Source organism: Coffea arabica, chromosome 1c (assembly GCF_036785885.1).
Source record: "Coffea arabica cultivar ET-39 chromosome 1c, Coffea Arabica ET-39 HiFi, whole genome shotgun sequence".
Taxonomy (NCBI): domain Eukaryota; kingdom Viridiplantae; phylum Streptophyta; class Magnoliopsida; order Gentianales; family Rubiaceae; genus Coffea; species Coffea arabica.
In genome coordinates, this window is record NC_092310.1 from 50,262,424 (window position 1) to 50,279,223 (window position 16,800).

Consider the following 16,800-nt stretch of genomic DNA (forward strand, 5'->3'; position numbering starts at 1 on the left):
ACATTTGTGTTGCTAGGGTCAGTTAAATTATTGGCTCCGATAAGGCGATTCTCCGTAGACATAGCAGCTTGTGGGTTAGAGTTCCAAGGTTCCAAGAGCTCTATCCAAGGATCTGGAGTCTAAAGTTGCTCTGCCTAGATCCCAAAACGAGAGATAGGCCAAGCTCAATGGAGAAGTTGCAGGTGCTCCTAAGGCATCCTATCTTCTGCAACCTGTTCTTGCTGCTAGTTTATGTTCAAGCTTGTTCAAACCTTGCGATGGCTGGTTCCATAGTTAAGTTTCTTCCAGGATTTGAAGGACCCCTCCCCTTTGAACTCGAAACCGGGTGAGCCACTAAGTATAACATATATATAATAACACTAGAAATTAACATTGATCAAAACTTAGAAGAAATACTTGATCCATTTTCTGATATTATCAGGTATATTGGAGTTGGTGAATCAGAGGATGTGCAGCTCTTCTACGCTTTTATCAAGTCAGAGTCAAATCCTGAATCGGATCCTCTTATCATTTGGTTAGATGGAGGACCTGGCTGCAGTTCATTTATTGCATTTCTCTTTGGGATAGGTGAATTCTAATGCCTTACACTTTGCAGTAGGTGTCACAAAAAAAAAAAAAAAAGGAACAATTGCGGCACTATTTTGATCTTGATTTTGTATAATCTTGAAACTCTGCAAACAGCCTTTCTGGTTGAAACTCTGCAAAAAAGACAAAAGACGTTGTCTGGTTGACGAAGCTTTATGTAAGGTCTTTTGTTTTGTTTTGTTTTTTTGGGTAAAAGTATTAATTTTATTGAATAGCATCCATTTGTCGCCGGTAGCAACTGCTACAAACATTTGTACAATAACTAACTACACATTCACAGCAAATTAAAATGCCCAAAATATAAATTAAGCTCCAAAAACACGCACCTAAATATTTTTTCATATGCATTGCTATAATAAGGCTTTTGAAAAACATTCCTAAAAACACCTATTTCAAATGGAGCCATAATCTTTATTTGTCTTTAATGTTCAAGTGATAATGACTGAAAAACTGGAGTGCCAGCATTTGATCAAGTCACTGGCCCGTGATTTCCTGTTGCAGGACCAGTAATTTTGGAGCCATTGTCGTTCGACGGAACTCTGCCCAAGTTGGTATTAAATCCCTCTACTTGGACCAAGGTAAACTCAAGAATTGAGTTTCTCTTTTTCTTTTATTTTATTTTCTTGCCAGAGAAAAAGAGATTTAAGTTGATGAGTATATCTTAGACTCATAGAAGTGTTACATGAAAAGGTTATTGAGATACGTATATAAATAAGGTTCCAAATTTTTTCTTTTTTCTTTTTTCTTTTTTTTTTGAAATAATGTTCAAATAATCTTTATCCAAACAAACCTAATTTTCAAGATTAAGAATTCGAGTAGACTGCAAGATTGAGAATCATTTCTTGTTACTTGTTAGGTTGTAAGCATCATCTTTCTGGATTCGCCAGTTGGAACGGGTTTTTCTTATGCTAAGACTGCAAAAGCTTCTCAATCTTCAGATTTTCAAGCCTCTGATCAAGCTTATGAATTTATCAGGAAGGTACACGCCCATCACTCAGCTAATTAATGAATCGTAAGGCTTCATGGAACGTTGGACAATTACTAATTAGGAAAATGCCATATTTGTCTCTAGACCCTTTATTATGCAAAAAGACCAGTGTACTATCATTTAATTATTTTCCTTCAGAATAGTGGAATCCTTCATGGCCGTCCCAAAATTGCCTCCATTGGATTCAAGTTCTCTATGAACACAGTTTTGATCGTATAGAACAGTTGACAGTGGAAGATGAATAAAAGTTACATCAATAATAATTGGCTATGGTAGTTTCGACAGTCAGCGTCATGGAAGCCATAGTAGAGGAGGTCTCTTGCATGGGGAAAGATCCCAAAGTCTCATGAAATGTGGCAATCTCTAGAATGGAATATCCCACTCAGTGTTTAGTTAGTGAAATGTTCTGATACGGCCTCCTATGATAATTAGTTTAACATGTATACTGAGATATTCTATCTCTTGTACAAACTTGTCCCATATCAATGAACTTACAGTTTTACCTTGAAAAGATAGTGGAAGATGACTAATTTTGAATTTGATGCTTACAATTCAATTTTGGGTACAAATTTCAATAAGCGAGGCAATTTATTGTCTTTTTGCATGTTGTTGTATCTTAATGTCTACAATTGGTTTGCTAGTGCCTATGGTACACAGTGCAATTACAACTGCCAATCATAGAGGCTTGGGCAGGCGATATTTGTAGCGTTTTTACCCATTTGAACCTCGAGTTAAAAACTTAATTTCCCTTGAATGGGAAAGCAATTGTACTTAAAAGATGTTTACCTTTTACAAGATTCGTTTTGATAGTTGATTATACTGCAGTGGCTACATGATCACCCAGAGTACAAGTCGAATCCATTCTATGTTAGTGGAATCTCGTATGGGGGCATTCCTGTTCCAATATTAACTCAACTTATATCAAATGGTAAGATTTTTTCAATGTGGCTCTTTACCCTGGGGAAGTTTTTTGGTTGTGTTACAATCTGATTATTGAAATTGTTATACAGAGATACATAGGCGTTGTAAGAGATCTGAATATACTATAAATGCTTTCTGTAAGCTTGTAGTATATGCGAAGTCTCTTTAGGTAGGAATATAGTTGCCACCTTAAGCTAAATGGGTTTTATTACCATAATGCAGAGCTTTAAGAGGGGGAAAAATGGTTAAACGTTCCCTCAGAAATTTGCAGGCTTTTTATTCTTTTCTGTCAATATGTTAAGTTATAAGACGCTCCAGGATAAAGCAAGAAAACGTTTCTTTGACCAGTTCAGAGTTCAACGTTATCTCCTGCCACAAGATGATCAGTTGAAGTTTGCTAAATACGGAGAGTATAGGATCAATGCTTTGTTGCTCTATGACTATTAAGGCACTAAAACTTACATGTATTTTGGTGTTATTCCAGGAAACGAGGGCGGCATTGAACCACGTATTGATCTTAAGGTCTATACCTTTGATGATCTTTTCTTTTCTAGTCTACCTAATCTTGATTGACTACATACTATTTGGGGAAAAATTTACCTTCCTGAGTTTAAAACTGAGACGGCTCCATTTATGGCTTCAGGGATACATACTTGGAAATCCAATAACGAAGGTTTCAGGAATTTTGAACTATAGGGTTCCGTTTGCTTATGGGATGGGGCTGATTTCTGAGGAACTCTATGAGGTAACTTAATTCTTTTGTTTGTTACCTATTGATATCTCAGAACACTGTCATTTGTCACATGCATTCTTACAATGTAAAATTATCCGTGATTTTCTAATTGACCTGTACATTTACAATGCAGTCCTTGAAGGTTAGCTGTAAAGGGGAATATGAAATCATAGATCCTAGTAATGCAGCGTGTTCGAAAAATATGCAGGCATACAATGAGGCAAGCAACCATATCTATGCAATTTTTATGTGACTCTATTTTCAAAAATTAGGCAAGGCCTAATGGATTTACTTAAAGCGTCTCCTAAACCCAAGAAAGAGGGACAGAGTTAAGGATTGTCAGTTGTCAGTGTAACCGTTTCTGAATAGTGTAATATCATTTGAACAAGCAGTAATTCATTGTAACTTACACGTACAATTTCGTAACAGAGTTGCAGTTATTGTTAGGGGCTTACACAAGCACTGATCGAACATCATACTTTTGTTGCGAAATTGTAGAAGTTAACAATGAATTACTCTAATTTATTCAAACAATAACACACTTTCCAGAAACGGTTGTACTGACAATTGGTTCCTACCCCTTCCCTTTAATTTGCGGGCTACAAAAGGTGGGAAGAATCAGAATAAAGGAACGGCAACCAGAGTGATGGTGTTAATAATTTGCTTCTGCAGTTCGTTCGTAATATTGACGATCAACAGATCTTGATTCCCGTATGTCCTTCCCTTTCACGAGAGCCAAATAAATTATTTACTGATGGGAGATCCATTATACAATTGTTGTATAAGAAGTTTGAAGAGCTAGACATTCGGGAATCTACTCCAGTCAAATGTCGAGTAAGATACTACTAGTATCGTTCTATGTAAACTCGTGGATAAGAGCATCAGTTCTTGGTAGCACAACTGATCGCCGTTTCTTCTGTTCGCTGGCAATCGTAGATGGAATGGATTACGCTTGTTGATCACTGGGCTAACAACAAGAGCGTCCAAGAGGCCCTCCATGTGCGAAGGGTATGTCTAAATCGAGCACTATGGTATGTAGCATTTGAAGAATGCCGAAGCAAGCCTGAACTGATTTCTGTAATCACATTGCAGGAAACTATCGGACAGTGGGTAAGCTGCAGCGATACCTTGCCATACACAGAAAATGCAGGGAGTGTTGTACCATATCATGCAAACCTTAGCACTAAAGGTTATAGATCCCTTATATACAGGTTTGGTACCTTACTCTGAATCTTGATGCATGTAGGTTAACAGGAGTGATTTTAAGTACTGAAAGTGGAGTACTTTGTGATTCAGTGGTGACCATGATCTGCTGGCCCCGCACATTGAAACTCAAGCGTGGATAAGATCTCTACATTACCCAATTATTGACGATTGGAGACAGTGGATTCATGAAGGCCAAGTTGCCGGGTTTGGTTCAAAATTGAACAATGTTTCTTTTCTTGATTACACCGCCATTAGCACGAGATAAAAAGATGACTTTACCCATCTCATCTAAATTTGTTCTGTTTTCCTGCCTCCAGTTACACAAGGACTTACGCAAATAAGATGACATTTGCAACAGTGAAGGCAAGAAATTCCTGTTTCTATTGCTTCAGTGCAAGATTTGTTCACATGGTAACGACTAACAACAAGGTTAGAACATTCTTGGGACTAACTAGCACCCCTTTTTTCTTTTTCTTTTTTTTTGGGTGCAGGGAGGAGGCCATGTTGCTTATGAGTTCAAGCCTGCCGAATGCAGAACTATGCTTGAGAGATGGACATCGCATCAGCCTCTCTAATCAGTTGGCATATGGAATATGAACATCTTTGATCACTTCTGAGCATCAAATGATCCACTCTTAAATATAAATTATTGTAACTTTGGGTCATGAGACGCTTCTACTCCAAGTCTCCAATGGATTGCCTTCTTATCGAATAGTGAATAAAATGTAGTAGTTAAAATGGGAATCACGTTACTTACGCCTCCAAAACCTTTCTATATGACTGTTGAAGCTTTTACTTTGAAAATATGTCATTGAAATAAATTTCCTCAATTTTGCAATAAATAAAATTTTGAATTCACAGGAAAGTACCGGCCGTTTGGCAAGGAATTCAAATATTAAAAAAATTTGTTACTCCATTAAACATGAATGGAGGGAATCTACCAAAGCTTTTAAAAGATGAAGAGGAGTAGGAAAAGGAATTTCTTATACATAATTGAAAAGCAATTTTCTTGAGAACACATTTAAAACCTAAAGAAGATCAAAAGAAGAACTCCCTCATGTCTAGGACTGATCTAATCACTTTTTAAGCAAAACTGTGACTCAAAAGTACCTTAAAAGCCTTCTTTTTTGGGTAGCCCTAAATTACGTGTTTGTGACCATTGATGATCTAGTCATCGAAGACTCACACTTGAATAGATCCAATCTTTAAAATTCAATGGGTCAATTTATGCTACCTATCTCACCAATGGTGCGACTTAATCTAGACTGCTGAATTTTTGAAAACCGAATCTTCCAAGTTTTCGTTGAACGTACTAAGGGTACTAGGAGGCATAAATGGCGTGATGGATGTAGGGAACTAAAGACAATATACTCAGGCAAATATGCGGATTAAGGGAGTGATTGAATTTTGGTATATTCTTCGTTTATCCAGCATGGCATGCAAAAAATTTTTTTTTGTTTGTATATGAGTATGAATATGCATGACACTTGACATGGGGAAAAAATTCATTGAGTTATTTAGAATAAGGTTGATAATCCAATGTGCTTCAAACTTCAGGGCAATGCAAAGGCTTCTAATCCATTGCATTACATGAATTTGGCAATAATAATGATGATGTACTTGGTTGTTGCACTAGATAGCAAAATCACAAATTGTAAAGCGAGGTATTCTCTACATTTTCAGAATATCTAACAACTTGCAGGTTGAAGTATTGTAACTTGATGCTATATCTTTTTGGATTCATCACTCGTGGCTTCTGATGTACTTTCACAAAGTAATTGAAAGCAACTAAAACTAACTTTGAAGCAGAAATTGTTGTAGCAAAGATAGATAAATTTTTCAAGAAGATATTACTGGAGAAAATGTGGAATAACCTTACATCGCACTTCAACAATACCATTAAACCACGAAAGAAACGTGCCAGATTACTGATACATAATTAATTATGGCTTAACTGAGCTGAAGATAAAAATTAAAATGCCATGGATACATAGATACCGGTACTAGTTGATCTTAAGAAATGCTTGATATGTTCTTGATAATCGCCTTAATCTTATTTCTACAAGAAAACTTGATGATGAAGGTTACCATAACTCGCAAGGTGGAGGCAAATGGAAACTCAGCAAAGAAAATCTCGTTGTTGCCAGAGGAAGGAAGCAGAGTACCCGCTACTTGATGCAAGCCAAGTTGGGGAAGAGAGAAGTAAATGCAGTTCATGATTCCTAAATTGACCTTTGGCATTGGCGATTTGGACACATGGGTGAAAGGAGAATTCATAAACTTGTTCGCAAGCAGCTCCTACCTTGAGTTAGAGGTAATGTACTTAAATCTTGTGTTGACTGCATTTATGGAAAATAACATAGAGTTGCATTTCAGAAATTTTCTCCATCTAGAATATTAAATCCGTTAGAGTTAGTGTACACTGATGTTTGCTATATGAAAAATAGGTCTCTTGGTGGTGTTGTTTATTTTGTAACTTTTATTGATGATTTTGCTAGAAAAGTTTGATGTTTTGCTTTGAAATCCAAATATCAGGTTTTGGATGTATTTAAAAATTTTCCTAGCAAAGTTGAAAGAGAAACTAAAAAGCAATTAAAGTGTATTCGTGTTGATAATAGTGGTGAGTACAGGGAACGGTTTGAAAGTTACTACAAATCCCATGGGATTGGACTAGAAAAGACAATACTAAAAATTCCTCAAGAGAATGGATTAGTAGAGAGGATGAATAAATCAATCACTGAGCAGGTCAGATGTATGATCTCCAATGCTAAACTGCCAAAATCCTTTTGGGGTGAGACAATGAAAACTAAAGTTGATTTGATTAATCTTTCTCCATCAATCCCTCTAGATGGTGATATTCAAGAGAGAGTATGGATGGAAAAAGTTATGTCTGTTAAACACTTGAAAATTTTTGGTTGTTGGGCATTTGTTTATATTTTCAAAGATGAGAGGTCAAAACTTGTTGTAAAATCAAAAACAGTATATTTTCTTGAGTTATGACATAAAAATTTTAACTATAGGTTATATGGTCCTGTTGAAAAGAAAGTGATCAGGAGTAGGGATATTGTCTTCTATGAAGATCAAACCAATGAAGACATTGATAAAGGTGACAACCCAAAATTCTCAGATAATATTTCTGCTAGTTCAAATTCGGATTCAGATCTAGTTCTAGTACCTGTTGATTTTAATAAAGAGGGATCTGCGATAGAGCCGAAAGAGGATGTTGATGATGGTAATGATCCTGCTATTGATGTACCTGAGCATGAGACGCCACCTACTCCACCACTGCCACCACAAGATAAAATTAGGAAATCTACTAGAGAGAGGAGACATTCTAGCAGATATAATTTCCATGAATATGTGTTGTTGACAGATGGAGGGAAGTTAGAGCCATATTACGAGGCTCTAGAGCATAAGGACAAAGAATATTGGTTGCGAGTCATGCAAGAGAAGATGGTGTTCCTGCATGAGAATCACACTATGACTTAATGAAACTATCTAAGGATAAGAGAGTTCTGAAAAACATATGGGTCTACAGGTTGAAAACTCAATAGCACAGCTTACAACCAAAGTACGAAGTAAGATTGATTGTGAAGGGATTTAGTCAAAAGAAGGGTGTAGACTTTGAAGGAATTTTCTCTCATGTGGAAAAATGTCATCAATTCGAGTTTTTTAGGTATTGCAGCCAGATTAAATTTGAAAATCGAACAACTTGATGTAGAAATAGCCTTCTTGCATAATGACTTGAAAGAGATCTATATGGAGCAATCGGAGGGGTTCAAAAAAAGTAACAAGGAAAACCTTGTATGCCGTCTCAAGAAGAACTTGTATAGATTGAAACAGGTACCGAGACAGTGGTATATGAAATTTAACTTCTTTATGATAGACCACGAGTATAACAGGACTACATCTGATCACTGTGTTTATGTGAAAAATTTTTCAAATGGTGATTTTATTATTCTCTTATTGTATATTGATGACATGTTAATTGTTGGTCGTGATACTATAAAAATTGATTGGTTGAAAAAGAAGTTAAATAAATCCTTTGCAATGAAAGATTTAGATCCGGCTAGACAGATACTGGAGATAAAAATCTCACAAGACAAACAAAATGGGAAGCTTTGGTTGTCTCAAGAAAAGTACATTGAGAAGGTACTTAACAGGTTTATTATGAGTAAAGTTAAGGAAGTCTCTACTCCACTTGCAGGTCACTTTAAATTGGGTATCAAGAAGTGTCTTACAAATGAGAAAGATAAGGAAGACATGAAGAAGGTTCCTTTTATTTCGATTGTTTGTAGTTGATATATGCTATGATTTGCATCATGTCAGATATTGCTCATACAGTTGGAGTAGTAAGTCGGCATCTCTTTAATCCTGATAAGGAGCATTGGAATGTTGTCAAATGAATTCTCAGGTATCTCAAGAGAAGTTTTAAATTGTGTTTGTTATTCGGTAATGGTAAAACTATATTAAACGAGTACACCAACACAGATATAGCAGGTGATTTTGACAATAGAAAATTCATATTTTGGGTACTTGATGATTTTTGCAGAAGGAGAAGTAATATGACAAAGTAAGTTATAAAAATGTATCGCCTTTTTCAGTATGGAGGTAGATTATATCGCAACCACTGAAACATGTAAGGAGACTATTTGGTTGCAAAAATCTTTCAAGAGTTAGGTATGATGCAAGAGAAGTATAGTCTTTATTGTGATAGTCAGAGTGCCATTCAATTGTGTAAAAATTCTACATTTCACTCTCGATCCAAACATATTGATATGAGATATTATTGGATTCGGGAAGTATTGGATTTCAAGTTGTTGATACTTGAGAAAGTTCACTTTAATGACAATGCTGCTGATATGCTGACCAAGGCATTGTCTAAGGAAAAACTCTTATTTTCTAGACAAGAAGCAGGTTTGACTATGACCCCAAATGAGTTGGAAGGAGAGATTGCTGGGTGTGGGCCAGCCCATTTGTGAGCCAAACTACAAAATTAATCCCATTAGGTTGAAGTCAAATTGGATTTGGAAAACTTGACCTTACTTTCTTGAAGAAAGGACAAAAGTTTCAGCCGAGAGAAATCAACTGAGGAAGAAAAAGAGCAGCTACTACTTTTCTTTGTTCGGTGAGAAACGAAAAGAGAGAAATTTGGGAAGAAACTAGAGAGAGAAATAATTTTAAGGTCTTGATTGGTGGGCGATTCGAAAACTTAATTGAAACAAAATTTTACCCACGCGATCCTCTTGTCAAACTCTACTCATCTATTAATTCAAATTTTGGATTTCTTCTTCGTTTTATAACACCCTTTCAAATCCAATTTTTTTACCGTTGTAATTTTTGGAAATGATTTGTAGCTATTTAAGATAGTCGATATTAATGATATTATTGCCATTTGAATGTTCCAAAAAGACTTGTGTATTTTCATTATTGTGATAATGGAAATTTTTTGACCGAACTAGATCCCGTGATTTTTTCCAATTTGAATTTTTCATGTTAAAAATCTTGGTGTCCCGTGCCTTTTATTTTTCCTGCATTCTATTATTAGTATTGACACTATTACTTGGTGATTTGATTTATTCCCATTTTAACTAGTACTTGAAAATAAAGTAATTTATTCTAAACTAACTCTGATATTGAGTGCTTGCACCGGTACCCCTTTCTCAACAGAAAGGAATACGGTAGGGGAGAGAAGGGAAGCATGCAGATCAGGAAGAGAGGGAAAAAGTTAGGAGATCTATGGCATGAGGTTTAGAAATGAATGGTCAGTCTAGATAGTGCAACTGCCTAAAATACCTTGCTTTAGAACAAAAATTATTTGACTTCGCTCACACATAAAAACTTCTCTAAATGACTCAATGAAACTAATTACTTAATACTCCTAGGTCCAGATAACATTTCAGCTATATCATCACACATAAAAATCTTAATGCTGTTTTGCATGATCTAATAAATAACTTATCTGAACAATTCTTTTTTTTTTTTTTAGGTGTGTCCCGCAGGGAGTGGACCCCGCAGACTATTCACCACCCTCAGCAACTTGCTGGCAGCAAGGTTCGAACCAGGGACCTGAGGCTCCATTTTCAACAATTTCAACCACCAGACCAAGCCCCTGAGGGCTTATCTGAACAATTCTTACTAAGAAGCAACCACAGAAAATTAGAGTTCAATCTAATTCAGCTGATTCACTGCATGTTCCTTAGTAATAAACAGTTTGACTTGGTCTTTTAAGTGTTCATGAATGTTCAATTAGCCAAATAGTAACTAAAATCAGGAAATAAATCTTTGAAAAGATGGATCTAAATTCAAAGGTTCCTATATATTAATCAAGCCATGGTACAAGTCTAAGGACAAGGAACACATGGTAAATCATCATTTGGTGCCACACTGGATAACATCGTAGTCATGAGAAGAGTGACAAGCATCTTAAATCATCAAAAGGGTGAATTTAATCAGATAACTACTAAATAATACGCCAAAACTGTAGACAATACGAGGCGCAAGAAAGACTAAATAATAGAATTCCTTTGTTTGTATACGATACTTGTTTGAGCCTGTAAGAGCTATGCTGTACAGTATCTCAAATGAATTTCAGCTGCAAAAAGTTATAATCCTACATTATCCAACATCTATCACGAGAAGCGTGCACAAAAAACACTTCAAGCATCAGTTTGGAATTACCACAATGACTATTTTCTTCTCTCTCCATTTCCTAAAACAACAAGAAGGTGAGCCTAGGCTTTTCAGCTAGTACTATCTAACTTGTATCAGTTGGATGGGCTTATTGTCCAGCATCTTGTTTTTATAGCATGTTACAATCTTGCACAAAGAAATTGCAGAAACCTCTAAAATGATCAAAAATTATGTGACTATTCACATCATATTTAACTCGTCCTTCTCAATTCCCAACAGCCCCTGAAAACTTTTTTTTCCCTAGAAGAAAATCCAAGTTTAATCTCCATTGTATTTCCACCTCATATTCAACTCTCACTTTTCTCAAAGAGAAAATGCAATGAATAATTAAAGGAAAACATCCCTTTCCTCATTGACAATGTATCGATTAGCATTTTTTGAAGTAAATAAAGCAAAGGAACATTAGACAGTAAACTAGAAGGGGAAAAAAATAGAACTGATCAAAATACTTCCAAGCAACAATCTTTCCCAATTTCTTATAATTAGAGGTGCCAAAATGGGTGACTTGGGTGGGTTGAGTTTGTTAAGATGGGTAATGGGTATAAGCGAGTCAACCCATTTATACCCATTTAATTAGATGGATATAAATGGATAAGTCAAAAAATGAATTGGGTAACCCAATTATCCATTTATAACCCATTTATTTTTACTTTTTATAAACTCATTTAAATTCATTTTTGTAAACTAGAATTGGCTAGAGGGCGTACGTCTATCTTGTAGAATTGGCTAGAGGGCGTACGTCTATCTTGTATCCCATCTGTAAGTAGCATATTAAATACAACTTAAATTATGAAATGGCTCATACTTAAAAGAAAATTTCTAAATGATCTAAACAAAAAAAAAAGACAAGAAAATTAGCTTAAAATAAAGAAGAAGAAAATTTTGGGGCAGAAATGATTGCGCAACCAGTTTCTAAATGGTACAAAGCTTTAGTGACAAATTATAATTCATCGTATACAAGACACAGGTTATATAATTTCGTAACAATGACATGAAATAATAAGATTGTTCACAATTAAAAGTATGTGTTATGTTATTGTTATGTAACATTATCTGAATCCTACTTCTTGAAAATTTATTTTGTTGGCAAAATTTAAACTGTTATGATCGATCCAAAAAGGAAAAAAAGAGAAATTAAAGTACATGGTTGAGATCTTCTCTCTCTCTCTCTTTCTCTCTCTCTCTGGGGATATTCCAACCACGTGCAATGTAGTTTGCTAATGACAATTTCCTCTGGCGGAGAAAAAGAAAATTGATGCCGTGAGAGCTTCAACAAAATGACAACCACTATAAGAAAAACCCTAACCGCTAATCTAGCTATTTGTCATGCATGCAAACGAAAATCTCCACTTATTTTTGTGTCCATGTTAAGTTGGTTGACTTGGCTGTCAATTCAGTAACAAAATCAGTGACGTTTCTATAAGGACTCCATTTAAAATGTAGTTCCATCCAGTTAAAATGTTGTTCTCGATTTTGGCAAGTTTCACGGTTAAGTTTGAAACTGAGAGTATCAATTATGCAGATATATAGCCTTCTAAAGAGATCCAAATTCACTATTAATGCTCTTTTATAAGCTTGTGAATCCGAAAAGCCTCTTAGCTAGGGACATTTCATGCTTGCACCTGATAGCAGAGTTTTAAGAGGAAAATGAATTAAAAACTTTACTAAGGAGTTTTTAAGCTTTTTATTCTTTTCTCTTGGTATCTTTCCCTTTTTCCTTCTCCTCCACACCTTTGATGAAGTACTCATGAAGTGTAAAGAAGAAAACTTAGGGATGCAATTTTCTGGGATTTTTTTAATATCTTGATGGCATTACTCTTTCAAGTTGGATCTCATAATTCAGAAAATTTAATATCCTGTCACAGCATGATCCATTCAAGTTGCTGAAAACAAAAATGAAGCAACAAATTATTGCTCCATGAACACATGAAAAATTATCTCATAAAAATTGATTCATTTTGGTGTCATTGCAGGTAACGATGTTAGGATTGAGCCACATATTGATCTTAACGTCTATATATGTCATAACCTTCTTTCTCCTTAATCTATGTAGCAAGATAAAAACACTTAGGCACAAAGTTACATCTTCTATTCCGGCTCCAAAACTCACTATCTAGATTTTACATAATTATACTTCTCAGTAACATGTCGTGGCGTTGTTAAATTGATTGCTTTAGGGATACTTTCTTGGAAAACCTACCATTAATCATCACCTTCTTCTTCCTTCCCAGCGGCTTAGATTTTACATAATTATACTTCTTGGTAACATGTCGTGGCATTGTTAAATTGATTGCTTTAGGGATACTTCCTTGGAAAACCTATCATTAATCATCACCTTCTTCTTCCTTGCCAGCGGCCAAAGCCGCCGGCTCTCTTTCTCTCTCTGAAATTGTTGCCGCTGCCATTGCTACCATGTGCAGCAGTAGCAGCGGTTGCCGCTGCTACTGTCTTGATCTGCCGTGGCTTCCTTATCAAATGGCTGGCCAAAGGCCAGCCTTTGTTTAGCCAAGAGGTCACCGATGTTGTACCGGCGACCTACAGCAAGAAAGGCTCAAGCGACCCTTTCTTCTTCTCTCCCCGAACTGCATCCTTTTTTTTTAACCCCATCAACTTTCCATATTTTCCTTTCTATACAAAAATTAATCCTAAAGTTAAGGAAGAATCCTGCCTTGACTCGAACTCTTTAGAGTTTTTTTCAAATTTTGCCCTTAATTGATTTAATTAACTTTTTAAAGTTAATTAGGCTTTACACGCTTTTATGTTGGAACGAATATGAATGTTGTATTCTTTAGTCGGCAAGTTAATTATTATTATTATTATTATTTTGGACAAGAGAGGGGGTGGAATGTAAGAAACAAGTAGGAGGAAGGGGAAAGAAGGATTTAAATCCAAGTCCTCCAATTCTTAGAGTCTTAATCTTAGTTAATTAAACTATTAAACTTTTATGCAGTATTGTTTCATATGTCGTATTCTTCATTAGGGTTTATTGAGTACTTATGCGTTGATTCATAACTTTTGGAAAATCTTCGGAGTATCTAATTTTTACTTTTCCAATATCCTTTTAATAAATTTCACAATGATCTAACAGATATTGATGTAGTTCTAGACTATTAACATCAAGATCTGAAAACATATGCTTTTGAGAATTTTGAGAGTGTTGGTAATAAATAAGCACATACTTAGTTCACACAAAATTTAGAGTATTATGGAGGCAAAGTTATTTGATCTAATGGATTGAGACACAGGGTCAATCACAAATACTACAAGACCTGAGTCCTACATGGAAGACATGGAAAGTTGGCGGGCAGTGATTGGCGTAAAATATGATATTAACCATGCAATGAAGACGTTGACAAATTATAATAGAGAGCCAATCTTATAGTGAAAACATGGATGAATTGTAACTGGCAGTTTTTCAGCAATGAAACCGTGGACAATTTTTCAGCAAGATAAAGAAGATTATGTACGTTAGTCTAATTTATATTTCAATCTCTAGCAAGCTTAAGTTCCACCATGGGATTTATCTGATTTTAACCTATTTTATATCCTTTCAACTAAATTGGTCCCATATTTGCTTCTGTTTCGGTCGGTTGAACCGACCTGTGTGGTCCAATTTGTCCAAAAAATGAGTTTGGATGAGATATGATTGAAAAATTACACAAGAAACTTAAAATTTGTGGGTCCAGTGTACCAATGGGGCAGAAGGAATTGTACTCTTAAATCTCAATACATGTTAGTTCAATCATAGATATAGTTAAAATTTGTTAGGTGTTGTTTCCCCCTCACACATTAACCAGACATCTTGCACTTTTCACAACTATCTCCCCCTCACACATTGGGTCTTAAGTTGGAACAATATCAACCTTTTATTCTAAGGACAACATTGCATTTAATTGTCTAGTAGGAGGAGTTGCCATTACTACGCTCCGATAACAATGCTGGATAGGGATGGCAATGGGATTGGGGGATCCCTCTCCCGTCTCCTGCCCTGTTGCCAAACATCTCCCCCTACACCCACCACATCCTTTGCCCCTGCTCCTCTCTCCCTTGCTCCTACTTCTGCTAGCTCTCCCCGGGATGTTTGCTGGAGAATGATAAAAAATTGATCCTGTCGCTATTTGCTTCCACAATAACTAACAAAAATTCAACATATCAACCCATGGGGGCGGTCCCTCGTTGCCTTCCCGAGTGTTGGGTGTTATTGGGCCTTCTCATCACTAAAGCTATCCCAAAAGTTAAGGTTTCCCTCACACTTATAACCAAATATCCTGTCGCTTCCACAATCGTTACAAAATAAACTCAAAATTTACCATTCACATCGAGCTGAGGTTGAAATAACTTCAACCTTTCATCCGACGAGCAACATTTCATTCAAGTGTTTAAATTGATTAATTTTTCATTTGAGGATGAAATTGGTCAATAATTGATAGTTTAAATACTAATGTGTTATGTTAAAAAGTTTGAGAACGAAATATATCTATGACATCAATTTTAGGGATGAAAACTGTCATTTTCTCGCTTTTTACTCTTTTTTGTCAATATGATAAGTTATAAGACGCTCTGGGATAAAAAAGGAAAATGTTTCTTTGAAAACTTTCATTTAGGAGATACTTAGGATGCGAGTTCATGGGATCCTTTATACCTTCATTGCATTTGTACTCTTTCGTGTTGGACCTCAATAATTCAAAGTTCTATGTTATCTCCTGCCACGAGATGATCAGTTGAAGTTTGCTAAATACAAAGAGCATAAGATCAACAATTTGTAGCTCTATGACTATAAGATTAATTATTTAGGCCCTAAAACTTACCTTTGATGATCTTCTCTTTTCTAGTCTACATAAGCTAGATTGATTATATATTATTTGGAGAAAAATTTACCATCCTGAGGTTAAAACTGAGACATTTCCATTTATGTCCTAAGGGATACATACTTGGACACCCAACGATTAAAGTTCATAGAATTTTTTACTATGTAGTCCCGTTTGCTTATAGTATGGGCCTAATTTCTGATGAACTCTATGAGGAATGGGGGGAGGGAGAGAATAGGGTAGAGGGGCGGACGAGAAGGTTGCAAGCTGGTGACGTCGGCATCGGCTGACCAACAGTGACAGGTTGAGGTGGGGGAGAAGGAAGAAAATGATGGAAAAAGTGAAAAATTTGTGTGTTCTTAGATATTACGGGACATGTACATTAAAAATTTTAAGATGTTTATAGAGGATTACCGTAAACAAAATAGTTAAAAAACTTGTCTATTAACAATTAGACTAAAAACTTGCATGCGAGACAGGTTCGGAACTGACCGAGAATTGTACTACAGTTGTAACGCCACAATTATGGTATTGGATTTGGACCTCACATAGAACTATACTATAATTGCACGGAGTTTTTGCGTTCCTCGTACATGAACAGCAATTGGCCCACGATAATTTGAAGCAAAACGAAACAAAGGACAAAAAAATTAATAACACGAAATAAGCAACTAATAAGTTGTGTCAACCAAAAAAGAAAATTGAAATCGACTAACCTATTATTGGGATCCAAGCACGAAATAAGCAACTAATTAAACATCAAGTTAATAACAAGTCAAGGAAATGAGTCAAAAACAAGAAAATACAATTGACAGGAAAGATTTAACATGTTCATAGTAATAACCCATTCTTTATTATAAAAAAAG

At 35.6% G+C, this 16,800-nt stretch overlaps 1 protein-coding gene across 2 annotated transcripts; it reads left to right on the forward strand.

Annotated features, from left to right (window-relative positions):
• Positions 1-5,185, forward strand: LOC113726549 (serine carboxypeptidase-like 2). 2 transcript variants are annotated; one of them, XM_027250332.2, is made up of 14 exons: positions 1-325; positions 422-567; positions 1,087-1,163; positions 1,442-1,564; positions 2,399-2,501; positions 2,979-3,016; positions 3,138-3,239; positions 3,361-3,447; positions 3,900-4,061; positions 4,164-4,235; positions 4,320-4,438; positions 4,524-4,637; positions 4,751-4,796; positions 4,925-5,185. In XM_027250332.2, the coding sequence occupies exons 1-14, from the start codon at positions 168-170 to the stop codon at positions 5,006-5,008; spliced, it is 1,431 nt and encodes a 476-aa protein (XP_027106133.2). In that variant the 5' UTR covers positions 1-167; the 3' UTR covers positions 5,009-5,185. The 2 variants fall into 2 exon arrangements, with proteins under 2 accessions (XP_027106133.2, XP_071931842.1); XM_072075741.1 differs by having other exon boundaries at positions 2-325; positions 4,751-4,862; positions 4,969-5,185.
• The last annotated feature ends 11,615 nt before the right edge of the window (positions 5,186-16,800 follow it).